Below are 27,087 nucleotides of genomic sequence, written 5' to 3'. Positions count from 1 at the left end.
GCCTTTTAGCCGTGTAATTATAACTAGAAAACAGGCAACAAGCGCAGAGGAAACCCCACTGTTGCGCCGGTGCACTGTTGCCATGGTGACACGTCAACGGACTGGGAGTGGCTGGTCGGGTCTTAGAGACAGGTGTTATGAAAGCAGGGTATTAAGTGTAAAGACTGTAATTTAAGAAGAATTAAACTTATCTTCACGTTGACTAACATGTTTGTACACTTAGTTACACAAAGGAAATGAAGAGGGAAAAAAACTGCCTGGCTGAGGTAACTAATGTCTGAAAAACTTGGACTGGCTGCTGCTGTCGACCCAAATCTCCAACTGTGGCTGAAATCCAGCTGGTGTAACTCTCCAATTCAGATTTTTTTTTTTTTTTAGTATTTTATTGTAAGAATTTTTATAAAAAGAAACACATTAAGCTTTCATGGCATTGCATTGGTGCTACAGAGGTAATTTTTTTTTTTTTTTTTTTTTGTTAAAACAACATAATTCTGGACAAGTGGAATAAGTGAAAGATAACAGTAAAAAGCTGCAGGACACTTAAATAACTTTATTGCGTTTCAACAAGTGGCATTTCAGCTTGTTAGCAGTGCTTTTTTTTTTTTTTTTTTACAGTTAGCGTTTTATGTTGTGTTCACTCAGTAAAGCATTATTATCAGAAACACTTCAGTGTCTCTCCATTCGATCCCTACTAAAATAAAAAATAGCGTGGATTTTAAAGCATTTTCAGTAATGACAGGATTTTCAGTTTCACAATGATTTTTCATTCATGTTGCCATGCACAACATTAGTCAATGTTCCGGGTTTCAAAGCAACAGGATGCCATAAAAACAGATTTAACTGGTATGAGGAGACACTATTTCCAACATAGTAACAGTTTGTACAACATGCATAGATTTTTACACAAGCATTTAAGGCCAGAGAAGAAAGGCAGATTTGTAAAGCAGACAGTGTACCCTACAGCTTAAATCACACACTCCTTATTTTCTATAGTATTAACAGAGGTTTCTATAGGATAGAATAGGAAAGTGCATCTCTGCAGTTTCCATGAGAGTGTCTGAACGGAAAGTAATCACTGGCCCAACAAATATTTAGTCTTAGAATTTCTGGCAAAGCTACACTGCTGTTATAAGATGGCGAATGCAAAGCAGGCTAAACTATTATAAGTCTGTGCAATGGGAGACCGAGGAAACAATATCACAATTCTAATTTATTTTACATGATTTCTGAGACACACTTTCAAAGTTTCCAGCTGTGTAAGCAGTGACACAACAAATTTATATATGATCGAAGAGGAATGCCGCTACACAACATAGGACTACATCTGGAATCAATATTAGCATTCCTTACCTTTACTCCCTCATAAAAAGCTGGTTAGTCACAAGCCATAATGCAATGTAGTATAGAGAATATAATTTACTATTTTAAAGAGTATAACAGTTACTCTGAGAGGGAAGAGAAAAAAGGACAAAGGTTTATGTACATTTGTTAGATAAAAAACAAAGGTTTAGAGAAAATAAAGGTGCTGTTTTGTTGACCCAAATCAACATAAAAGGATGTGTTAACACATAGCATTCATAGGTTATTCTCCAAAGCCCTGCTTGTTTTATAAAAGCAGACTTCAAAGGAAAGAATCTTGCAGCCACAGTTAAGCACTTGAAATAATATCCTCTCTTAATTGCCCTGACACAATCGCTAATCCCCCATTCTTGTCTAACTTGATTTGATTGATGCAAGCCAATTTTCCATTACACTTTTTCAACAAATTCTTCTCACTCAGATCAGCAATTAAAGTCAGGACAGAGCAGTGTGGATACATCTTTCATAGTAGTCAAAGTGGACTGCCAGTTATCAGTTCATCACTGAAGCCATCCATTATAGTTACTCTAAAACATCATTCACGTCACAGTAGTTTTACTTAAAGCTTGTTGGCTGGAGGCTCTGAGAAACAATAGGCCCTAGGCTGCCACTGAGACAAACCAGGGCCTGGTTTCCTAAGTTATCAGTAAAAATGACCTAAAACAATAATAATAATAATAAAAAAGTAACTTGCATATGGCATTACGATGCTTTTGGGAAATTTAGCCAAGAGTACACACCCTTGACACATACTTCAGTGGAGAGCAAGCAGATCATGTGGGATTTCCTTACAGGCAATTAGTATCCCATATCTGACTTCCTGCTGCCAATGCGCTGCCAAGTGACCCATACTCACAAGGGGTCATTTCCACAAATTGTCGCAACAAATAACCAGTAGGCCTAACAGTTACATGGAATTTGGGGGATTTTTTTGGAACACAGGGGCACTATGTGCTTCACCCTCAGCCCCTTTATCATAAAAAAAATGTTTTAGGAAGGCTTTAGGAAAATGAAAAGGGCACATTTTCAAGATAAGTAAAACTCATGTCTAAACTTAGCTCTCCCTCAAAAATGCATGTGTAAAAATAAAACAAAATAAAATTCCAAACACAACTCCACCGCAAATGCTTTGTCTGCTAACATCAACAGGCTTCTTCACAGACACAGATATAGTATGAGGGAGTAACTAGTACTATAAAACCACAATAACCAAACTTGAAAAATTAGCAGATGGCTATAACTAAATAAATACTAACATCAGTACATTTCGGTATGCTCAGTGTCAATGGAACCAGCATTTTCCCATGCAATGCATTTCTCATCAGTTCTGAGGTGAATTAAGTCACTTTTTTTTTTTTTAAATTTTACATATCATTTGTGAACAAAGCAATGTGGGGAAAGGTGATATGATGCAAATGACTGGAAGCATTAACATTTATCAGGTCAATACAAGAGTTTTTTTTTTCCTCATAAGGCTTTTACAATTGTACAAAATGATCAATTCAACGGAGATATTCCTGGCACATTACTGGTGTTGTTACAACATGTAAAATGAAAAAAAAAAAAAAAAAAAAAAACAGGAAATGTTGTGAAATGTTTTCTTACAAAAAACAAAAACAAAAACAAAACAAAACAAAAAAAAAAAAACAGCTGGGGGTATTGTAACAAAGAAACCTTCCATCACCCCTACTCAAGGAATACACAATAACAAAAACAAACAACAACAAGGTACATAAGAGTTGTTTTTTTTCTTGTAGTGATACTGGTTTACATTTTGTTCTAGCTTATATCAGTGTATATCCTGTGGGCTCATCATCCACACAATCCCATACCATAGTAAGAAGCACCACTCCAATATGCGTGTAAAATAATGACCATTTATAATTCATAAGCTTGTCTTTCAATTGCCTTACAACTAACTCGACCTTCAGTAACAGTCAACTTTGTAAAATGGATCAGGTCTATAAAGATGGCAGCCATCTGGTCCAACGTAATTACATTTTCCTATTCCTTACATATATAGAAAAGTAAAGACAATGGGCTGTTGTGAAAGTCACTTAGCCAACATCCCCTCTCTCCCTTTCAACAAAAGAGGTGGGGAAACTACTGGGTGTACTAGGAATGATTCAATGACACTGATCCAGGTGAGGTGCCATCTTTATGTACCTGGTCCCTTATTACTATATATTGCATCATCTTTCCTTCTTTCAGTAACCCATCAGCTGTCATTACAACACAGTCCAATCCCAACAATGCAAGGTCATCCCAACAGCAGGCCAGCAGGAGACATCCTCGCTGTAGTGAGTGGCTTTTTTAGAGTTCGTGCTATATAGTGAGTGCACCCTCCTTCCAAGCACTCTTTTGTTTTTAGTGTCGTGACATTTAGTTTGTAGTGCTCTTATTTTCAGTTTTTGGTTCTTTAGTGTTCATGAGATTTCACATCACACACAAAAAAAAAAAAAAAAAGTTGAAATGGATACCTAAAACATGAATGCACTATATTCAAACACAGGATATGACATTGATAAATGCCCACTGTAGAGTCACTGAGTGTCACAGGGAAGGCAGTGAGGGACTAGACAGATATCAGGCAGCCAGGAGGTACGTTCAGAATGGTGGAACAGGCAAGAAAGAAATCTGTTGAATAGATTTGCTGAGAGAATAGACATTTGTTGACTGATAAATATATAGAATCTATATTATTTTTGCATAAGAGACAGTTGCCTCAGTAATCTGGTGTTTGTATGATTGATGTTTATTTCTATATGTGGGGAATAAACATCTTGGATAATATTGTTAAAACGGTGATGAAACCATAAATCTTGTTATGGCAGAAAAAAGTTGCACTGACCTCTATGGGTTGAAAGTGTAAGCTGTGCTGCACTTTTGACCACACCAGTAATGTAGATAAGTCAAATGAGATACAACTACATCCCTGCGGCAAGGACAAATTTTCAACCACTAGATGCCAGCAAAAGCTAGATGCTCCACCTGTGTTTCATGCCCCTTTAAAACTGCTGGTTTGTCAAAGCATAGTCATTTGAATGTACTGTACCTGTTTAACTGAGGAGTAACTAAACCCCACACCCAGCTGATGGTGGCAGTTGCTATCACCATCCATGGAGAACACCAAGTGGTGACATCACCTGACACTATGGACCAGGCACTGTTCTTTTCATAATAAGAAGTCAGGCCTCACAGAAATTTAGGTTTAGGGTTTAGTTGCCATTAAATTGTCTTCCTGCCTCAAAAAAACCATATGGGCTGGATTTTTTCATGCATGACAGTGACAACAGGTAACTGAATGTTCAATTTGAAATGATTTATGAAGGTTTCACCTCAATGAACGCAACTCCATGGACTCACTAGTAGTGAGACGACAATATCAGGGTTTTGCAGATGACAAAAGATTGTGGAACCAGGTTGTTGCTGATGACGACCCTTGACCTTTGCCCTCTGGCTGTTCTTTTGACCCACTATCAGGGAGGAGGAACTGAGTGGAAGCGACAGAAGTGGGGGAGCCCAGAGAGGGTGCCAGGCCTCCACTTTCCTCAGCCTCCACAGGGGAGTCCAAATGCCAGGAGCACTGTGGCTGGTAGCCACCAAATGAGGCTCCTTTGGTAGGCTGAGGCTCTGAGAACGCCTGGGGGGCAGGTAGGCCCATGTCTTGGCTTAGGGATCCAGGCTGCATCTGGGGCCGGTAACCTCCTCCCCCATCCACACAGCTGGCAGGCACATCAATCTGAGGCTGTTGGCCCTCTGAGGAGCCCTGGGGCTGGAGCTGGAAACCCAAGGAATTCCCTGAGGTCTGGATCCCTGTGTAAGTCACATCAGTGCGTGCCGAGTCTAAAGAAGATGCAGAGGAAGCAGAGGAGTCTGGGAAACGTGGTCTTATGGGTCGGTCATCTATCACTTGGTTGTAGTAGCGCAGTGACGTGGGCTCATCTGTGTCAACCGGCTCGTCTCCTGTCTCGTCTTCATCCTCATCTTCCTCTGGGATAACGACGAGCGCTTCTTTACTGGAATCCCACTCAGGCTCCTCTACAATATGAACCATGCTGTGAGGAGAGGGCTTCACATCCAATGGACCCTGTTAGACAGACCGGATGCATAAGCACTTCACTAAATTGATTGACTGTAACAGGAAAGAACCACACAACCTTTTTCTACCCACAGATGATTAAAACATACAAATATTGACAGGCATATCAAATCAAATTAGATAGAACATATTCAAACTTCTGTACACATGGTCACAATGCAGCCTGAATACACTGCACGGAAACAAAAACAAACATTATACTGACATTGTTTGAGTTTTGTGTATAAATTTCGCACACAAAAAAGTTAAGCAGTGTAGTTTTTTTTTTTTCTTAAGTACATCGTGAATAGAAAAATCCACACCATGTCTGATAGCCTAAAATTAGACAGATATGGTACCTGTGTCCTGGACCAATCACCAGCCAATTTAGGCTCAGGTATGTCTGGATAGAAAGCCTTCTTCACCCTGGCGACAATGGAAAACAAAATGTTATCTCATTAACTACTTTCCAGCATCAAAGAGCTAATGAATTCAAGTAGTATTCTATAATAGCTACAGTATACAAAAAACTGATGCTTAGACTGGGTAATAGCCAGTGTGGTAGATACTTGTCTCTTTTTTTTTAGACAATTTGGTTACATAACAAATAGAATGTCTTATAATTAATGCATAATTTGGGAAATACACCACACACACACACACACACACACACACACACACACACACACACACAAACACAAACACAAACACACAGCATGACTGTCTCACCATTTCCGCTTTTTGTAGCAAATGAAGGTTACAAGGACCAGGAAACATGTCATTGTTCCCAGAGATGCCAACATTTCCAGGATTAGCCAATCAGCTATAAGGAGAGACAGGAAGTATTAGTGTTGTCATGAACTTGTGTAAACAAAGCTGAATGTTGCCAGTGAAATGCTAAGCCTAAATAAGGTGAACGTTTAAGTGACTTTCAGGCATTTACAGATAGTATTACTACTAAGGTAAATCTGGTGATTGTGATAATTAGCTGAATATCCCAATGAATTGTATCCCACATGGAAGCAGCATATCAATGATCTTAGTTAACTCTGTTTCACTTTTTTCAGACAGTGTAAAGTTCCTCTGTGACATTCTTTCAATCTGTGTCGCTATCTGGCAATTGGAATTTCAGAAATGCAATTTGGGGGAAAAAATGACCCTGTCTTTTCTGTTTGCAGTTGCACCAATAAAAATTGTACAAAAAGACCAAAAGTATAATCATCATTGCAACTTTGTCATAAAATAACAAAGTTGCATACAGTGCATATAGTCACTGAATATGTTCTTTAACAGTTGACTGTTCAGTTAAAGACTGGGCATTTCTGGTAACTTAAAAAATAATTTGGAGAAATTTGGAGCTCTGATGTCAATAAATAAATACAACACTTAACTATTACAAGATTAAACAAAAACCTACTGTATGACTCCAGGCTTATAGAGACAGTGGCCCCTGTGTCCTCGCCTGCTGAGGTATAAGCCTTGACAGTGAACTTATAGGAACCCACTGGGAGACCCTTCACTGTGTAACTCCTGCTTGTGGGGTCTGACACGTTGGCTAGAGAAAAAATGCAGAAAAGCACTTATTACACAATGTTTTTTTTCTGCTGAATCATGTGATTACATCACAAATTGTGCTGGAGGTTTCATAAATAATACATATATTCACTTCCTCAGTGCTGAAGACAACAAGCGTGAGTGTATACAGAGACGGCACTTCACTTTTAAAATATTTACCAAGGAGCATGAGCTGGGAGCCATTATTGAGGTAAATGTGATAGCCCAAGAGGAATCCCCTTCTGCTGACCAATGGGATCTCTCCCCAGCTCAACTTAATGTTAGAGTCCTGCTGGTTACTTGACAGGTGGGGCACAGAACTGGAAGGCACTGTGGGACACACAGGGGAAGAGAAGGGAAAGGATGAGGATAAAGGTGGGAGGAAGAGGTTTTGAGATGGGAGAGGCAAGAGACCAAAGTAGTCAGTAATTAAAACAAGGAGTGCGATTTCTGAAATAATCTTTCCTCAGAAGAGGGCAATGTAGAAACTTGCACATGTATAGCTGTTCTTACCCAGTTCCTCCATGTATCCCTCCCAGCGCTGCAGCAGCTGTGGAACCTCTGAGGAGCAGCTGTAGAGGGACAGAGTGTACCTTACACCTGGCTGGAAGTTTTCTGATTGTGCAGAGATGTTAGTGTTTTCAGCAGCCACCTTGATCCACTCCACAGCACAGTCCTGCTGGCAGGAGGCATCATGCCACTCCACTACATAGCCACAGCTGGCATTAGCATCACTCTGCCAGGACAGAGGGAAACCTCCGTCCATATAGGCTGTCCTGGACACAGCAGGGGGATCTATGTCTGTAAAGGGTAAAAAAGTGTCATGAAGAAACTCCATTGTGCTTTTGTCTTCCAGTTATTTCTAAATTAGTTACAAATAAGTGAAAGACAAAACCACATCCCAGTTACCAATTAATTTAAATTTCTCTCACTTTTTAAATAACCACTTGAAATTTGGTTTTGTGTTTCAAGGGGAGAAATTGTTTCATTACCTTGGGACCAAGATCATGCAGTGAAAAAACATGATTAAATGCCAAATTATATAAAAATCAGTGGGAAGTCATCCAGTATCTTAAAAGGTGACAATGATAGGTAAAAAATATGCTTCAAATAATAAGCAAGCCTTTTGCTATATATGGTGATCACAGGCCACCAAAATAATCTACAATTTCTTGTATTTGCACTGAATTTGACTCATTGAGTCATTACAGGTAATTTTAATGTATACACAGATGTAAATGACAAAAATGCCAAAGAACTTTCCACTATACTTGACACATTTGATCAGTCACATGTCACATGTAAAAGTGCCACCCATACCAGAGGACAAACACTGGTATGGGTGAAATTGCTAACATAAATGATACCACTGCACCTGTTAAGGTTAAATCGGTCTCTAGTAAGCAAAAGAAAGCATGGACACTCATTGAGTAAGGGCCCAGAGAAGGGAGTACTGGAAAAGCAGAGCAATATGGCGTAAATCAAACCTACAGATTCACCATGAAATCTAAAAAGAGGGACTTCTTATTTATAGTCTCAAACTGAAAAGCGCTAGATAATCATATTGCCCCCGGCTCCAGTATCCCCTGAACTAGTTTGTAGTTTGTACTTCATAACATGCTTTTGTGGCTGTTACAAGTTTTCAGCCTTCTTTAATTACAAAATTCGAGCCATCAGACATAGTATTAACTCCATAATGCCTAACACAAAAGAGACAGCACTACAGTCCTGTACTGTACTGTACGACACAGTTTAACCCCCTTGATTATAAAACTGCTGAGGAAACTGTGTAGTAACTAACTAGTACTCATAAAAGTTCTAAATGGCCCAATTAACCTAATAATGGCTTAAAAAAGGTGAGCATGTGTCTATACTGTAGATATATGCAGATAATGCCAGAGAGCATGTGTGCCTGGCCTACTCCACTTTTTATCTTTATTTCATCCCAAACATTGCCCCAATGATGCCTCTCTCAAGATCCACTTACCTGTCCAGCGCAGAGGCATAACTATACTGGCAGGCGGTGACACCCCAGCTGCATTCTTTGCTATGACTGTAGCTATGACCTTATTGCTGCTGCTGCCGGTGGTGCTGATGTGTGTAAGATTGATCGGCACAGTGCAGATACTCTGAGGAAGCGTTTCTGTGTGCTGTATGTTCTCATCTGGGCTCCAGAGTGTCACTTCATAACCTGTGATCTGTCCATGGCTCTCCCTGTGCGTCAGAGGCTGGAAGAAATCAAGGGGGTAAGAGAGAGAAAAGAAGATGGGGAGACAGTGCAGTTTAGATTTAAACAGCCTTTTGTATTTTTTTTTTTTTTTTTTTAAATCAAACCAATTCAACCTTTGCCTGTTTCTAGAAACAAAAAGAACAATAATAATAATAACAACAATGCTATAATAGTAATAAATAATAATACTCACCTTCCACATGAGCCGCCCAGTATTGTCTCTCTCTATCCACATCCACACATCAGGAGCATCAGGAACTGAGGGGAAAAAAAAAAATCACAGGGATTACTGAAAATAGCACCATTTTTGTTATGTAATGATTACAGATAAGTCACATTGCTTCATATTGAAAATAAATTGGCATAATATGTTGATTACTGATCACAATAAGGTGGTGATTACTGAAATAATACTAGAAAAAATGCTAGACATAAATGCACAGTGGATACAAAAAAACAACAACATGAAAATAGCTACAAATGCCCAGGGGCCTATTTCACGAAACCTAGATTAGGCTTTAAGCCTGGATTTAGCAGCTATCCTGTCTTAATCTAGCCAGGATTAGGGATTAATGGGTTTCATGAAAGGTGGATTATCTTGCGAGATTAACCTGGCCAGTAAGCCTGGCTATAATTAGCCTGAACTCGGTTTCATGAAAGTAATCCCACTTTAGTTACCATGGAAACTTAACCTAAGCCGTAGTCTTCTCCGGACCAGGCTAGAAGTCAAGCTTAAATTAATCCAGTGCCCTGTTGTTCAACTTTGTGAAATTGCTATTAGTCAATGACTCCAATCGTAAACCAATGAATTTGTTAATTCAACACCCGTTAGTATATGGACTAATTTCAAATTATGCTACATTCAAATAAAATGAAAATAAATGCATTAAGATATAATTAATTTAATTATATTACTCTAATAGTGTGTGACCATGAATCATACTTATTTCACAATGGCTCATGTGATATAATCATTGTCACTCTGTTATAACATTGTAGTTAATATTACTGTTAGATGTTTAATAATAAATTAAACAGATAGAGCGCATATAATAGGCCTATAGCATTGGAGATTAGTAGGTTGACAACTGCTTAGCCTATATATTTATGGACTAAATAATAATAATATAAATAATATATATATTTTTGGACGACTTACGCATCACCTTGTGGAGAAAAAAAAATCTGCCCTTTTTACAGCTGTCATTCTGAAGTTGGTGAGGTTCTTAAGAAGGTCTCAAACTTTCACTTTCAAGCGTTTCTTGTGTGATGAGTGAGAGTGAAACTTAAAATCAAGCCAAAATGCAGTATCAGTGAACTGTTATTTAACATCAACAACCAAGAACATCCTGTTTGCTGTGTTTGCTGTGTCAGTTGGCTGAGGCATATCAACAGCGATCTATCCCTTAAAGTGGAAGTACCACAAACACTGTAAAGCCTTCTTACTGTCAATGCTTGTTCTGAAGGCAAGTGGGCCGCTCCAGTCACCCCAATTCCAGAAGTTCTGCTGGACTCCACAGCGAACCTTAATGCTGTAGTCCTCATCAGGACGCAGGTCCAAAACAATGACTGACCGCAGACCCACACCAGAGAAAGTACGCTGAAAACATACATCAGATTACGTTTCATTACTGTTTGCTACTTTGGTGGTCACAAAGATGGGGAAAATGGCCATACAAGTCAGAATCTGAGGAGAGTAATCAGGCTGATGCACTCTTATGGAAATGTGCACTAAAATGACACAAGACAAAAGCCAGGGTTTTCTTCAACAGGGAAAAAGATTGGTTAGATTTACCATTTCAGTGGCACACCCTCATTAAACTTAAACCAAAGGACTTGAGGAAGTTAAACTGAAGCAATAGAGCATATAATTATATATTAATCACAACACAGCTACTTGCTCCAACACACACACACTAACACACACAAAGCCAACTCACTGTTGTGGTATGCCAGTGGGAGGTGAGCTCTACTTGGCATATGAGAGCCAGTGAGTCGTAGCCTCTGTGCTTCCACTGCCACAGCAAAGTGGCGTTCCAGGCTCGAACGACTGAAGTCAGGTTAGCAGGTGCCACAGGACGCACTGGGGGAAAAGAGACAATAATCAAAAAACAGAAGAGGAACTCTAATCATGAAATCACAAAAAAATATTTCTGCTGACAAATTCTACAAGGGAAAAAACAATAACAGATCCAATTAAAATTTCACAATTCTGACTAGAGTAACATTCTTCCTCACTGGATTTCCCTTAAAGATAATTTGATTTTGTGTCTCTCCTGTGCTGAAAACAGGGAACATCCTAAGAGCATCTTAAAACAAACATCATCTACTATAATAATTATGTCGACCAGTGTTTATGGATCTGAATAAGAGTCAAAACATTAGTGTTAAATGCTTCTTCATTTCTATCCATCTTAGTTTGGTGAAATTGCATCTTGCTTTTCCAAAATTGTATTGTCTCTGCTGTAGTAGCCTTGGTTTTGAAAAATGCTACACAAATCAGGTCTTATGACTAGTTGCTACTGTGTATCCATCCATCCATGATGAAAGTTCAAGTTAACAGACACCTACCTCTGAGGCTGAGTTCAGAGGAATCAGTCAGACTGTACTGACCCAGCAGGTTCCTTGCTACCAGGGTAAAGTTCCCATCCCATTGGGCCAGACTACAAGCTGACCACTTCTGGTTCTGGTTGGCCTCTGTACAGTCCCTGAAAATATATGTATACATTAAGTTACAGCTGTAAACATGTTAACTACTACCATAAAATGAAAAAAACAAAACAAAACAATAATCTAGTCAACAGACACAGGCCCAGACACATTCCTGATGTCACTTTGTTTTTTTTTCCTGGTCCCAGTGCAATTCCTGTAAAGGGTTTGGTATGCAGCCAATCTCCTGTCAGTGTTAAATGGATGCTAAAAAGCAGCAAGTGGTTACTTAGACTAAGTGCTTTGTATTCCATGTAACCTTGTGTCTTCTGGTCATTTTTTTCTTAGGAGAAAGGTGTTTTTAAAGAGAGGTAGGGTGAACAACCATGAATAATGCAGAGATATTTTCTCAGAAAAAGTCACAGAACACTATTTCCTGGCTCATAATAAATTGCTTTGAATTTGAACTGATTTTTCTCATTCATTCTATGCATCCCCATTTTTATTAGGGTTACACTGAACTTCTGAATTTGATCCAGGCAGTGGTTAACTTGAGAGGGATTGGAAGGATGGAAGGATTTTGAATTTTGGAAACTCTTGACCATGACTATGGGAGTGGGGGTAAGGAAAAAAGCCCCTCCCCAGTATTAAGTTTACAAAAGGTAATATTAAAACAGTACAGGTTTTGGATACAGTTGCCTTCTCTTTTGGAGCACAGTGTATGCACTACCTATTTTGTTATTCTCTTGCATGTTGTTTTGCTCTAGGAGGCTGCTGGACTGAGTAATAATGCATTCCAGGTCTCAACATGTCTGCAGCAGCCCACTGCATATCAGTTCTGCTACTGGTCTTAAGGCAGATGCTGGATAAGCATCACTGACAAACTTTAAGACAAATCCCATGCTGGAATTAGGTTTGTGTAGCCAAGTGTAGTTACACTTATGGTGCTGTGTGTCCAAAGTGGTGATCAACACCTCACTTGTATTCCTCTTTTGCTGTGTGTAAATAAAACTATAAGGGTAAATCAATGATTTTTTCCCCCCTTTTTTTCCAACAGAGTTTCTTCTCTATTCATTTGCAGCAGTGGTGCAGCGCTACAGCATGGAAATTGCTACCACTGCAGAGAAAACATGAAATTAAAATAAACATTGTATCTTACTATCATCTATATCTATCTATATCTAGATAGATATAGATAGATACACACACACACACACATACACACACACACACACACAGTACACTGTTTTAGAAGTAATGATTATATTATGACAAAGAAAGAATTTAGCTCGAGAAACTCAGCTTGAATCAAAAGCACCACAGTCGCTCAAAAATTCTAGAGGAAAGACTGTGTCCATTAAAATTTCATGTCAAAGCAGAGTGCTTTTTACAACAAGACATGAAGAACAGGACATACAGACATGCAAAGATTAAAAGATTCAACACTGAGAAAAAGCAGTGTTCAAATCAATAATTGTAAATGTTTAACTCTTTCTGAAACCAATGTCAACAAAATGTTCAGCTAAACTGTAGAAAAACAGACTATTCTGCACATACTGGAGTCAAAAGCTATTAGATGCATTTGTCTCAAAAATGGACTGCAACTCAATTCTCCTTAGTGCACCACAGAAATGATGGCTTTCTTTGCTGATCAATACAGAAATACACTAAACCATATCTCCATCTCTCTACCATAATAATAAAATGAGGTGTTTCTTGTGTAACAGACAGGAACAGTAAAATACATATTATCAAAGTGATTTTTCACTGATTTTACGCTCTGTTCATTGGCTTTATTTGATAGTGACAGCGGAGACAGGAAAGGCAGGGGAGAGAGAAGGGATGACATGCAGCAAAGGGTTCGGACTGAATTCAACTCCAGGTTGCTGTGGTAAGAAGACCACCTTGATACTTAAAAGTGCAGCCTTCACCTGGCATGCATTATCGAACCATAAAGGTGTGTGTATGTGTGTGTGTGAAGTACCTTCCATTCAGTGTGTAGTACGTCTTTCGTTTCTTCCCATAGAGGTGTGTGTCTCGTCCTCTGTTCCATTGACAAACAGCTGATACCAAGTCATGGGTCTCACAGACCAAATCACTAGGCAGCGGAGGATCTGATGGGAATGGGAACAAGTACTAAATTATTTATTCATGTTGGAATTATGGAATTTTTGAAGCATCAAATTCTGCACCAAAACTTGTTCACAAATCTATTCTGAGCAGATTCAATTACAGGTAATCATTTGTGTATCAGTGTGGAAATTGGCATGATTATCCAAAATCTTTTTCACATAACCCAAGACCTATTGCATTAAATAATTATCGTTATTGAAAAACACATTGCCAATTTTGTATTCAAGTACTTCACATCCCAGACTGATCCATCCATTCCCATCTATAATATATATCTCCATCTGTCTGACTGATCCATTTCCTTAACCCTAACTCCCTCTCTCCCCCCACACAAACTGGATCTATCCATCTCAGATTTGACAGCCGTAACAGCCCCAGTCTCATCTTCCCATCCATCTTACATCCAACAAACACCACTGCTCCGTTCAGAAGTGTCTTCTCGTCACTGCTGCAGAAGACATTGGTTCCTGTGACGCCAGAAGGCCCCTGATTGATCTGTGTCATGGCGTAGCTCCGCCTACTCAGTCGCGTCACATTCATGACTAGATCTCTATAGCGAATGCTGCCGAAGCCCAAGCCCTCTTCCACTATACAGCAGAAAGTGGTGTTGGTTCCCACAGATACAACTCTGTCCTGCGGGAACATCTGGGAATCCTTGTTGCTGGGGAGATCCATTCCTGAGGAGGAGGAAAAACAAGACAAATGAAGGGTTTTCAGTTTTCAGAGGGAGGATATAGGGGCATAAGGAACATAAAAAGACAAAGGTGAAGAGAGCAAGCAAGACAAATATTTTACTGTGCATACCTGAGGGAAAATTCAGGAAGAAAGAGGAACTGGATTTTATTGAAAATAGGAAATTGATTTTTATATGTTGTTCCAGTCACTGGTGTCCTGTAGATCCTTTGCAAAGTCAGACTTGCACAACATTTTAGAACTTGTTTTTTATTAGGGTTAGGGTTAGGGTTAGGTTAGGTAGGTTAGGTATTTTCACTGATAAATCAGTCATCTGAAATGTAAAAAGTATTGATAATCTCACCTGGCAGTATGTGAGTGTCACTCCAGTCACTTGTTGTCTGTCCATCTCGAGAGCGGATCTGGACTGACAGCGAGGTACACTCCAGAGGTTCGACTGAGGTCCAGTTCCACTGGTGTTGACCGCTGATCTTGTCTGCTGTCACTGACACCGTCTCCTATGGTTCATGCACATAACAAACAAAAAGGAAAAGAACAAGAACAATGAGAGGTTAGTAGGATAATGGCTTTTATGTTTATTCTGATAACAATAGATATACCTCAAGCAGTAAACGACAAAACCATAGAAATTAGATGTGATTCACTTTAACTTAAGTGGTCATTTTCACTCATTCAATTTCTAACATCAAAACCTATTCTCACTTGTACCACCTACCTAAGCTATGATATAGCTATAGATACATTGATCCCATTTTTGCTGCCGAGCTGGGTGTACTAATATTTATTTGCCTCATCAACACATTTTGCTGCACTAGATATCAGTTGAAAAGCTCCCCTTACGATGCAAGAAAATTACAGTTCAACTTAATACAACTGTACAAAAAGAAAAACATTAGGAAAAATGTAAAACCATAAATGCAGAAAATAAAAACATATTGGAAAAGCCCTTACGTAGAAGACAGTTTCATTGAGTTCAGTTCTTAGGATCATGATGTCAAATGTTGTGCTTTCTCCTCCCAGCCAGGACAAAGTCAGCTGCTGTGTCTCTAAGTTGGGAGACAGGCTCACCTGCTGGGGCACAGTGGGTACTGAAAAAAAGAAAAACACATGCACACACAAACATACAGTGAGAAATAGATAATTAAGTGTTATGTATATACACATTATACAGACTCAACTGTTGAAGCAGAGATTGAAAAAGAAAACAACACAGCATTCTTTGATGACTCGTGCTAAATGGACGATACGAGCCGATTTCAATTCTTTGAGGCATACACTCATCTTGACTTTGGCCAGAACTTCTGTGTCCAGGGGTTGAGGATATATAATAACTATCAGATAACACATTGTTTATCAGCATTTTAGTTCTTTATTCCTGCATATAATAAAATAAAACAAAAGATAAGAAATATCTAGTAACATAAAAAATGCAAAAAAATGTGATGACAAAAAAGGCTTATAAAACAAACCCACCTAACATTAAAATTAAAGACATCTGTATATGCTTGCCACATATTTACAGACAAATACTGATAATGATATTCCATGTACTTTTCATACCACAACATTTTAAAAATGGATCATTATTATTATTAATGATGATAATATTGTCTTTATTGATTTTCTTGGTTTTCTCAGCATATGATTAAGTTTGTTTCTATATTTGGAATAATTAACGTTTAGTCTAAGGGGGAGAAGTTGGTTAGATAGTCTTTATATAGTTTGTGTATCCTAGAGATACATTTTTTCAGCTCTTTACTCAAGCAAGATTTGCAAGCTTTAGTTTTGATGGCTGATTTTTATGTGCAGAGGATTCAGTGAAAGTGCCAAAGAGTTCATCACTGAAAAGATTATTTGCCTCATCATATGCATCGTGTGTTGTCATCATTTTATCAAATTTAATACCACAGAGTTTATCAAGCAAACTTTTCACACTGAAGACCTTGAAATTTCTTGAGAAAGCATAGATTATACAGATTAATCGTATAACAGTGGGTGGATTTTTCCTGTTGGAGAATCGGTTCTTACCATCTTTGCCATGCGTGTGCACAGCAGAGAGGCCCAGAAGGATACAGATGAGCCAGATTGGGCTACACTTAGGCTTGGGACTAAAACTTGAGCGAGGCATGGCGATCAGCTGGCAGGTCAGTGCCTATCAAGCTTAATGTGGTGGTCCTTTTCCCTACAGCAACAGCAGGCTAGACATCCTGAGAGGCAAGACACGGACAGAGGGCACCCTGTGGGAAGAGACAGTGACATAGAGGGAATGAGATAAATCCATCGAAGATGTTCTAAAACTCTAGATAAACAAACATAAAATAAAAACAAAAACCCAGGGGGTACATGGGAAATCATTTCCTTTCAACTTTAAAAGTCAAGACTAGTCCTAATAAGCAAACGGGAAACCTTTTTTAATTAAACCAAACTTCCTGACTGCCTACGGTTCTAAAATAATGACATAAGATATCATCTCTTTTATCCGTTTGACCCTTCATATCAAAGTCTGTAACACACCATAAAAAAGAGATAGGCAGAAACATGGCCACTTGAGTCAACTTCTACAGAATTCACTTGTGGATGTTTCATTATGCCACAATCCACCCGATGAAGATATATATTTCTAAACAAGAGGAAAGAGGAGTTCAGTTTACATTTCCAGGTCCCCTGGGTACAGGCATGTGCACTGTCGGTCACTGTGTTCACGTGCACTTTAGTAATTGGGTTATTCGCCTCGTACAGGCAGCTATGTGATTTATCAAATGCCATGTAAAACGAGAACCAGTTTTTGTAATCGGGGGTAGAAGAAATAAAAGGGATTGAGAGAAATCCAGTTAATACAGATAGATTTCTACTTGAAAAAACGATTTATTGGGCCATGTAAAAACACTCAGATTTCTGTATGGCTTTTATGTCTGCACATGTGAAGGAAAAGAGAGTGGATACAGACACCAACACAACAAACAAAACAAATACACAATGTAAAATGCTCAGGACTTGGGAGGGGAACTTTTGAGCAATCAGAGTAATGCAACACATATAAATACGTTACCGGATTTTGTATTTATTTATTTTTTTAATGGGGCCTTTAATAATATGACCGTACTGAGATGAGAGCTGTTTTTGTGCTGCTGTGAGGCCACTTGGAAGCTCAGTTCATACCTCCTTATAGCTCTTCCCTATTCTGAGAACATTCTGGTATGCCCAGTAATTTCATCAAATTAGATACTTGGCAATTTGCTGGACTCTTTCACTGCTCTGTTCTGAGGAGCAGTTTCAATCTCTTGTGCTCTTTTGACTTTTTACAGCATTTCTTTACTTTTGCAGGAAGAAACCCGCAGTCTAGTCTGAAATAAAACTGTCCTAGGTTACTGTTGCAGCCTATTTTCAGACACAGTGATCATGAACCCTGAACTGAATATTTAATTTTTAATTACTGAATCTCTATTCTGTGCCGAAAGTAAGACAGAAAGAAAGAAACAAGGTTGAATATCCTCACTGCCAAATTATTATCATAATAGGGCGGACCAGGTAAATACTTCCTCACCTCCAGACAGACTAGAAGTTAGCTATGACACCTAAGGCGGCTGCTTCGGTTTCTCTGTCAAATGCCCCATTCTTTCAGTCCAGACACATCTAATGTCTAATGGCGACAAACTCACATGTTGGTCATGTTGGAACTAGCTGAATGAATGAAAAATTTTTCCCCATGCATCAAAAAGAGCTATAATCAAAGACAATTTTATAGTGCTGTATTACACAAAATCTTCCACATCCAAAGCTAGATTTAAAACTCGTGAAGCAGAGGGCTTTATTCACTTCAAGACGTGTGCTTCTGATTAAAGGTAAATATGATTGGGAGTGCACATCGCCTATTTGTCTAATATACTTCTACAATACCACCACATCAGCGTATTCCCTACCATTGCCTTGGGGGAGTGCCACCCACCTCCCCGAAAGAGACAAAAATTTTATTTATCTGAAATTCAGGCCAAAATATGTGCTTTTTTTAAGCACACAAATTTTTTAAAAATATGACTCCTTCAACTGTTTGTTCATGTCTGTCCGAGAGGCATATTCTTGTTAATTACCTACTAGCTTAGTGAATAGCAACAATGACCGTGAGCAGACACAGGCAGTACAGCTAATGATGTCATGGCAAATGGTGGGCCTCCCAATGAAGAGTGAGTTTTCGAGTACATTTGCTTAAATCATCCTTACACCACTAGTTTTACCACAGTTTGAATCAAATGCCCAGAATCATATAGATAGGTACAGACAGCACTTTACAAGACACGCCATAGAGTAGGTTAACCAAATAACAGAAACACATATGTAAAATGTAGAAAGGTAGCTGAAGTACTGAAGAGCTGAATGAATCCAGACTTCCCTCTGCAAACTTGAGGAGCCCTCTTACTCCTGCTTCAAATAGCTAACTTCAACAGTGCAGCTGAAAAACCCAAAACACAACGGACATGGGACAGGCCCAACTTTTTCACTGCTGCATAAGAAATATTCAGCAAACGCACTGTCTTATGTTGAATGGAGGGGTCAGTGTACCCATCTCTACCGCTAGCATACCCACTTCCTTCCACTGGCACCATTAGCCAATATGGTACACTGCCATTAATCCTGCTCACTGGGTGTGGGTGTGTTGTTTATTACAATGACCCATTTGTATAATTATCTCCTCTGCTCTGGCCGATTTTCCCCATAGTGATGTCATAGGCCGTGGTTACACTTGTCTTTTCAATGCGACTTTTGTCATATGATCATGCCAGGACACATTAACTTTCAATTCTGTACATTCCAAGAACGGATTTTGCTGGCACTTGGCTCCAGACCACTTGCGGAGGTGGCCTGGCTTGCAATTGAGTTCGGATCTCAGAGAGGTGCAGACAGAATGTGGGCATTATCCGGACGATTTATCAATACATTTAGTGGAATATATCGGATCAATATCCGATCAGGCAGATCACATTGAAGTGCCAGGTCGGGACACACAAATGCAGACACAGCTGAGTTCTGAACACAAAAGTCACGTTAAAATGACAAGGGTCACCATGGCCATAACATATGATAAAGGTACACTTGACAGGCCATGCTGCTATTCCCTGAAGATTTTTTTTTTTTTTTTTTTTTTTTTAAATCTTCAGGTAAGGTTGCACTATGCAATTTTCCAGAAACTCCCTGCCTCTCACATACACATTTAACACACAGGAGCTGGACAGTTCCTCATGGTTCTCTTGCTGACTACTGAGCAGCTCAAGTTGAATGACTAAGATCTCAAGTGGCTTACTCAAAGGCACCTGGATCGTAGTTGTTGAAGGAAGAAGAGGAAGCTATTTATTGACTTCCCCTGCTCGCATTTTTCAAGTCATATTCAACAACAAACAAAATGAATGAATATATTGAGACACATCTGGTCAATACAGAAGACGAGTGGAAATCCTGACACTTTAGTTATATCATAAGCCTACTGCATGATTCACTGGAGCATTCAATTACAACTTTAAGAATGGACTTGGATAAAATATAAATGTTCAAACAAATAAGCAAATAATCTTGACCACTGAACTGCAGACATATTTTCAGGCAACCATTGATTCCACTACCCCTGCAAGACCAGAATATATATTGCACAAGGATGCAGTTGAGAAATACAGGTCAGCATCTCCAGGTTATTACTGGAGATGCAAAGGCACTAGAGCAGGATACAAAGGGCTATAGATTGGCATAGTGGCAGAAAAAAAAAGTGCTTCTAAAGGCTATATCAACATCGACAACTTGGTGAGGAATGTAAGGCCAAGCTTCAACCACTCTCCAATATGTGTTTGTTGTCTGCAAGAATGAAACAGAAAATGAACTTGCTTGCATAACCCATGAGAAGAAATGTCACAGGGATTTAAGTTTCAGTCTAAACCTGGATGGACTTGTGTGCGTTTGTGGACATGTGTGTGCAGTCTGGCTTCCCTTGAGACAAGCTGGGACAGGCTCTGAAAAGCTGGAGAGCTTGATAAGTCACACTCACAAACACATTGCATACTGCCAAACCCATCACTTACAAAACATAACCAGGGAGACTTTTCTGAATACAAAACACACACACACACACACACACACACACACACACACACACAGGCACAGACACATGCGCGCACAGCACATACAAATATAAGCCCAGCCCATTACTGAAACCAGTCACCTGCAGCATCTTTATAAAACAACAAACACAAGGGCCAAACCCTTACAGAAAATTGTGTATGTGTGTGTCATGTCTTTATGCATGCAACCTCCTTTCTGGTGGGAGACAGTGTAGCTTAGATCACAGGTAACACTGTGACCCTAATATAATCAGACAGGCTATATATTCTTTGGATTTATGATGATTCGAGGCTATTGCCGGGCTTATGAAAGAAATAAGACAGCATCCCTCAGTTTCCTGGCCTCTGCTTATTAGTTTATCTGTCTCTGTCAATACTGTAAATCTGTCTATTTTCATTACCTTATCCACAAACATCACCACCTGTGGGGACCAAACTGACGTCACGTTGGGGACATCATGTCCCCTACAACAGCCCAGACTATGGACAGAGGGCAATTACAAATTTTAAAGATGGCAGAAATAACCACTATGCTCTCAAAATTCCTGACATATTGAAGGAAGTCCATGCTGACAACTGGGATCACAGGGGAAAAAATCATCATGGGAAATCACAGCAGGAACAATCAGCCACTGAGTTTGTATAAGAGCTAGCTTTTTTCAGTGTGTAAATAAAAATGAAAACAAAACAAAAGATAAAATGTGATGATAAAAGCACAAGAAGAATGGAAACAGACCTCTGGTCTGTGCAACTGAGATAAAAAATTAAAAAAAAAATACAATGGGTCTTAGGAACACAGTTCACCTCAAGACAAAAAAAAAAAAGCATGAACAACCAAAAAAAATAAAAAAGTCAAGACACAAGTCAAATGGACAACGAAATCACAGAGCACAATGTCGTGGAAAAATAATCCCATCCAGTTAGGCTGTTAAGTCCACTGGAATTCATGAAGAACATCTTGATAATCATTTCTCTGGATCACTACAGCATTTTCTTTCCTCCAGGAAATTTTGTAGCAGCACAGACGCAGGAAGAAATTTCACTTCTGGAGTCTGTGCTCACTCCTGGTCTCATTGCTTGTACCAAGTTCCACATACGGTTTGAAAATAGCTCTTATTTGAACATGTGGCTTGTATGGACAAACTTTGCATATTGACCTTCTGTTTGTTTTGCATGCACACATTTTCAGTCCTTATTTTATGGCAGCTGGGAATCCGTTGCTGCTGATTAAGTAAGATGTAAATACTGCTGTACCTCTTATTAGTTTTAATTTACTCATCATCTGGCCAAAATAACATCATCTCCAGATAATTCAGAGGCAGTGCTCAAGCAGGAAAAGATATCCCCAACAACAGTCCAGGACAGTCTTTCAGAATATTTCAAAATAATGGTCTGGACCCAAAGTGATCGCTAAGTCTGATGCAGGCCTAGTGGGTCACAACATAAAAAAGAAAATAAATAACTTTTAAGTGTCTGAGATAATAGAGAAAATTATTTTTCCAATTTGGGACCCAGGCAGAAACAATTTACAACCTCTAATCTGCACTCTAACAATTTGAGCTCTGACAATCAAATAAAGCCACAGTGCATTGATGGGAAGGGTGAAAAAAAACATACATACATTCTGGGAAATCTAACCAAGAAACTGATATCTGCAAGTGCACACAAACATGCACACAAATCAATACTTCTTAGCTGTGCTCTGGTCCTTGTCCTTGCAGCAGTAGTAAATGTGACCACAAACAACAAAGACAACAAAGACATTGTTCTTACTTAAAAAAAAAAAAAAAAAAAAAAAAAAAAAACACACTGTATAAAACCTGCACTGTATGCCTGCCCTGCAGTATTTGCATCTGAGAAAAGAACAGACTGGCCTGCACTACACAGCAGCATCATTTAGAGGTCATCTCCCCTCTCCAAAGTGGACTTTGCCTCTGTTCTGTTTAAGTCTGGGCCAGTGGTGCCATTCTCCAGTATTAAAGAAATTCAAAACATCTAACACACCATTGCTGCTGATATATTCGTTCAGGCACTGTGCTAGAAAATGTGTGGCATGTCGCTGTGCACAAAAACAATTTTGTTTTTCAGTCACATAAGTATCAAAAAAAGTATCTAAAAGTATAACAGTGGCATAACATCCTCCACTAGAACCAAAACTCAGACAGAAATAGGGACAGACCTGGAGCCAAAACCAAAATTACTCCAAACTACCACTGCTTGAAAAAAAAAAAAAAAAAAAATTCTATGGAAGACACTGCAACACACTAATCCAAAAGTTTCTTCACTATCAAATTTAATTTGTATGTTTTAGATTATGGTTACGAATTATGTTCTTTGAAACTTAAGTATGTAACTCTCAAGTGTTTACTTGTCCTAGAGGGAGAATACCTTTGCAGCAAGCAGTATATACAGCAATATAAGCTGCAACAGTTTAAGACCATGCTTGATCAAGTGAACCATACCTTCTAGGACCTATGTCGCATGATCTTCATCTTCATATCAATTTCTAAAGTCAATAAACACCAACTTACGTACCACAACCAACACTTAAAAACCAGATGCAAGCCTCTAAGAAAAACCATGTGTTTTTGTCTTCTTTTTTCCACCAAGAGTGTGTGGGATGGCCTACTTACAGCCAAATCCAGTCAAAAACTTGTGTCTCTGTTAAGCCTACGCTCAACAACTCTGTCATTAGGCTGTCATACTATAACCACCACAGCCAAAGAAATAAGCAGGCAGAAGCTCCAGTCTACTATATTCGCAGCGACATTTTGAAACTGGATCCGAGAGCAGCTGCTAATTATGCTTGACCTTTGAACGGAAAGAGAGACAGACAGGAAATTGGTGAGAGAATGAGTCAAAGGCATATAAAGAGCATGAGAGCAAGGGAGAGTGAAAGAGTGAATGTGTCTATGTGCAATGTTTGTCCCTCTTGGCCTTGATGGAGAAAGGACGTTCAGTCCTCAGTGACCACAGCTTTTGGATGTCGACCAAACAGTGTTTCCTTCCTCACCTTCCTTTCTTAATAGATGACCAATCCTCTGTGACTTTAAATCATGGAAACCACAGGAAGTGAGCAAAACAGTCATTATGAAAATATACGAGCTATCTCTAGTTCCAATAAATAACTGTCCCAAAAAACAGGAACATTGAAAACATGCCGCCAATTCCCCACCACCACAAAATATACAACTCAGTCTGATGTCTCTTAGCACAGACAAATGAGACTGACTGGTCATAAAGAAAATACACCAACAGAGCTGCCTTTGTCCTTCCAGGTGGGAGTTTCCTCACTGTTTCCCCTACATTTTCCACTGCACTTTAAATATTGACATTTGACACTTTTGAAATTGTGTTGCGAGTAAAGATTACTATAAATAGCATTATTGGTAGTATTAAAACCAAACTATGAACCAACTACTGAGTAGAGCTATGTAACCACAGTTAGGTTATCTAAGATTTAAAGCACTACCACCTTGTCTGTGAAAGCAAACGTTCACCAAACCTAAAGCAAGAGACATCATTGGGCACTGTTAGAAAAACAACTCCTTCTGTGTGCATGTAGACCGTAGATCGGACCACAACCATCCAATATATTTGCTCACAACTCAGTGTAAAAATGGACATGGCCATGACATTTTTAGAAGACAAACTGACTGACAGACAGGCAGTGAGAGAGAGAGAGTATCCTGACTAGCCTAATGCATGTAGAACAGAAGTTGGTATATTCCTGCTAAATGTCCCAAAAAAAAAAAAAAAAAGCAATTACATTTTGGTTGCATCTAAATAAGGCAGAACAAGACTATTGCATAGAAAGCTCTTCTAAGCGTTCAGTGCACAATACAACCTGTCAACAAGATCTGCCTGTCATCAGATCTCACTAATCCATCAAAAGATTCAAAATACATTTAAAAATAACACCACTAAAAATGGAGAGATGAGAATAAAAACAACAATCTCCTCTGTTATAGGCCTATTAACAGAAAAACTGAAGTGGCAGAATAGGTCAAAATAAAAAAAATCTGACAAAGATATAAAAAAAAAAAATGGAAATAATAAAACAGAAATAGATTTCTTATGCACATGTCCCAAGTACAGAAAAATAAGAGCAAAGTACTTCCAAAGCATTGAAAAAAACATCAGTCCTAGACTTGATGATCCTGCCAGATATTGAAAAGCCACATTTTCTGTTGAGGGAAGATGAAAGAACTGCAACTAAATTTGTCTTCTGCTGCCACAGAGCAGGGCTAAATGAGTAGAGACAGTTTTAACTCATAAAGCAAAAGACCAGCACATCATAGTACAATACTGGTAATTCATAATATATGTTAATTCTTCTTTTATATTTTACTTTAACTGTTGTTTCTAGATTGTATTGTTAATATCACTATGTTTATTCCCAATATCTATTATTTTTCCCTCTTTACATTTGGCATCACAAATGTATTTACATGTCATGCCAGTGAAGCAAGTTGACACTGGGAGAAAAAAAAAAAAAAAAAAAAAAAAAATCGGGGATAGTGGTGGTGGTGGTGGGATTGGTGGGATGGGGGGGGGGGGGGGGGGGGGGGGGTTGAGACACCGAATATGGCATTAATTTCGAATACAAATAATAATAATAAGAAGAAAAGTAACTATAAATAATAGGACTACTTAATCTGACGCTGTTTACCTTGTAGAGAAGACCAGCACCGTGATGATGAAATGGCACAATGCGCAACCCAATACACAAATAATGACTAAAAGGCGTGTACGTCTGCTCAGTAAGAGACCCCCATGCAATATCTGTTTCTGCTTCTTATAATTAAAAAAAAAAAAAAAAAAAGAAGAAGAAAAGAAAAGAAGAAGGGGGGGGGGGCTAATAACACGTAGTACAGACCTTGAGGTACATCAAGTGCATCATTAGCATTAGCCACTGGTCAACATTGTGGACACAAATTTTGTTAATTCTACTGACAGTGATAAGGACAGACAGACAACTTCACATTACATGAAATTCGTTATAAATTATCACTACCTCGCCGATGTATCTCGTCAAGAAAGCGAGTGAAGGCTGAAATATCTAGGACAACATTTACAGGCCATTTCTCAAAGTAGTTTAGTTAGCAGCAGCAGCAGCCCACCGCACACACAGATGCAGGCCACTCATGTTTAGAAAATTTCTGCTAGCTAACAGCCTATTTATCTACTGCTACTCGCCTGTTATGTAGTTCAAATTGGCAGCAAAATTACCTCTGGTGTAACTGGACAGCCTTTTCAACTCAATTTCAGATGGATATTCATCGATTCGTCAACTCAGAAAGCGAGTAAACTGTTTTTAACGGTCCAACAGCCTCTCGATGTAGCCCAGACCCCGTGTGTACGCAATTCCCAATGAAGCCAGGCTAGGTTGGGATTACTGGAAAGGGGCGAGGCTCAAACCGAGGACCATGATTGACATTTCTTACAGCCAATGAGCTTCTTTCTTTGTATCGGGACAAGTTCCATTGTTGTGCTGCATTCGTTGGATATGGAAAAAATGGGACATTCATAAACCGCTAACGTTTGGCGACAGACCCCAATTTCTCTGACGCTCTAACTCCGGTATCACTGGAAGATATACTAGTCGTCAGTTTTAGTAAAGTACATTTATTTCAAATGAAAAAAATTGCCATATATAAATAATGTGCGATAACTCTTTCTATGTCGTGGAACAATCAACCATTTGCTTGATTTTTTTGTTTGGTACTAGCTAATGTTTGGTGGGCTGTAAGTCATGGCCGTGAATGCATCACTCACTAAGAGGATGATTTTGTTATTGGTGAGAAGTCGCCTAAGCGAATAACAATCACTTTAAACATATTTTTCCTTTCAACTGTTAGCTTTTTCAGAATATATGCGTCATAAATGCAAAATAAGCGGTAAGCAATTTAGTGGTTACTCATTGACGGTGACTCGTCTGGGTCTCTATCAATTCGAACCGAGAGAATTACAGTTTTACAGTTTTAAGTTTTAGAAGTTTTTCCCATAGGTAAAACTCGATCATAGTCCTATTAATTCTCATTAATACTGTTCAATTAATATGCTATCAAATGAATTATTTGTTGCATTTATCAGGCCTATTTATTTGCAAAAAAAGCAACAACAACAACAACAACAAAAAACATCTTTCACATTGAACAAATGATATGAGAATGGCCGTGTTCCATATTCTATTTTCCTGTGTTATTGTTGTGTTTTGACGACCTTAACTATTTTTGCTTATCTATCTTTTTGTCCCTGCTGAATCCCATTCAATGTCCTGCTTC

The 27,087-nt window shown here is 38.9% G+C and overlaps 1 protein-coding gene across 1 annotated transcript; it reads right to left on the bottom strand.

Annotated features, from left to right (window-relative positions):
* Positions 1-534: 534 nt before the first annotated feature.
* Positions 535-26,155, bottom strand: lifra (LIF receptor subunit alpha a). Its single transcript, XM_030059384.1, has 17 exons — positions 26,033-26,155; positions 16,728-16,936; positions 15,651-15,787; positions 15,043-15,196; positions 14,408-14,683; positions 13,858-13,987; positions 11,796-11,932; positions 11,165-11,307; positions 10,671-10,824; positions 9,418-9,482; positions 8,982-9,222; positions 7,508-7,795; positions 7,175-7,324; positions 6,858-6,995; positions 6,170-6,263; positions 5,800-5,866; positions 535-5,449 (listed from the first exon to the last, which is right to left on the bottom strand). The coding sequence occupies exons 2-17, from the start codon at positions 16,825-16,827 to the stop codon at positions 4,745-4,747; spliced, it is 2,979 nt and encodes a 992-aa protein (XP_029915244.1). The 5' UTR covers positions 16,828-16,936; positions 26,033-26,155; the 3' UTR covers positions 535-4,744.
* Positions 26,156-27,087: the final 932 nt, after the last annotated feature.

The sequence above is a fragment of the Myripristis murdjan genome, chromosome 9 (assembly GCF_902150065.1).
Source record: "Myripristis murdjan chromosome 9, fMyrMur1.1, whole genome shotgun sequence".
Classification (NCBI taxonomy): Eukaryota; Metazoa; Chordata; class Actinopteri; order Holocentriformes; family Holocentridae; genus Myripristis; species Myripristis murdjan.
The sequence above is the reverse complement of the archived record's forward strand: the minus strand, read 5'-3'. Positions and strand labels throughout refer to the sequence as shown.

Excerpts from the sequence above, each read along its gene's own strand:
- lifra (XM_030059384.1), bottom strand. The coding sequence starts at position 16,827 with ATGCCTCGCTCAAGTTTTAGTCCCAAGCCTAAGTGTAGCCCAATCTGG. Across the intron at positions 7,796-8,981 it reads TATGCCTCTGCGCTGGACAG|ACATAGATCCCCCTGCTGTG; the intron begins GTAAGTGGATCT and ends TACCCTTTACAG. Across the intron at positions 5,867-6,169 it reads TGCTACAAAAAGCGGAAATG|GGTGAAGAAGGCTTTCTATC; the intron begins GTGAGACAGTCA and ends CATTGTCGCCAG.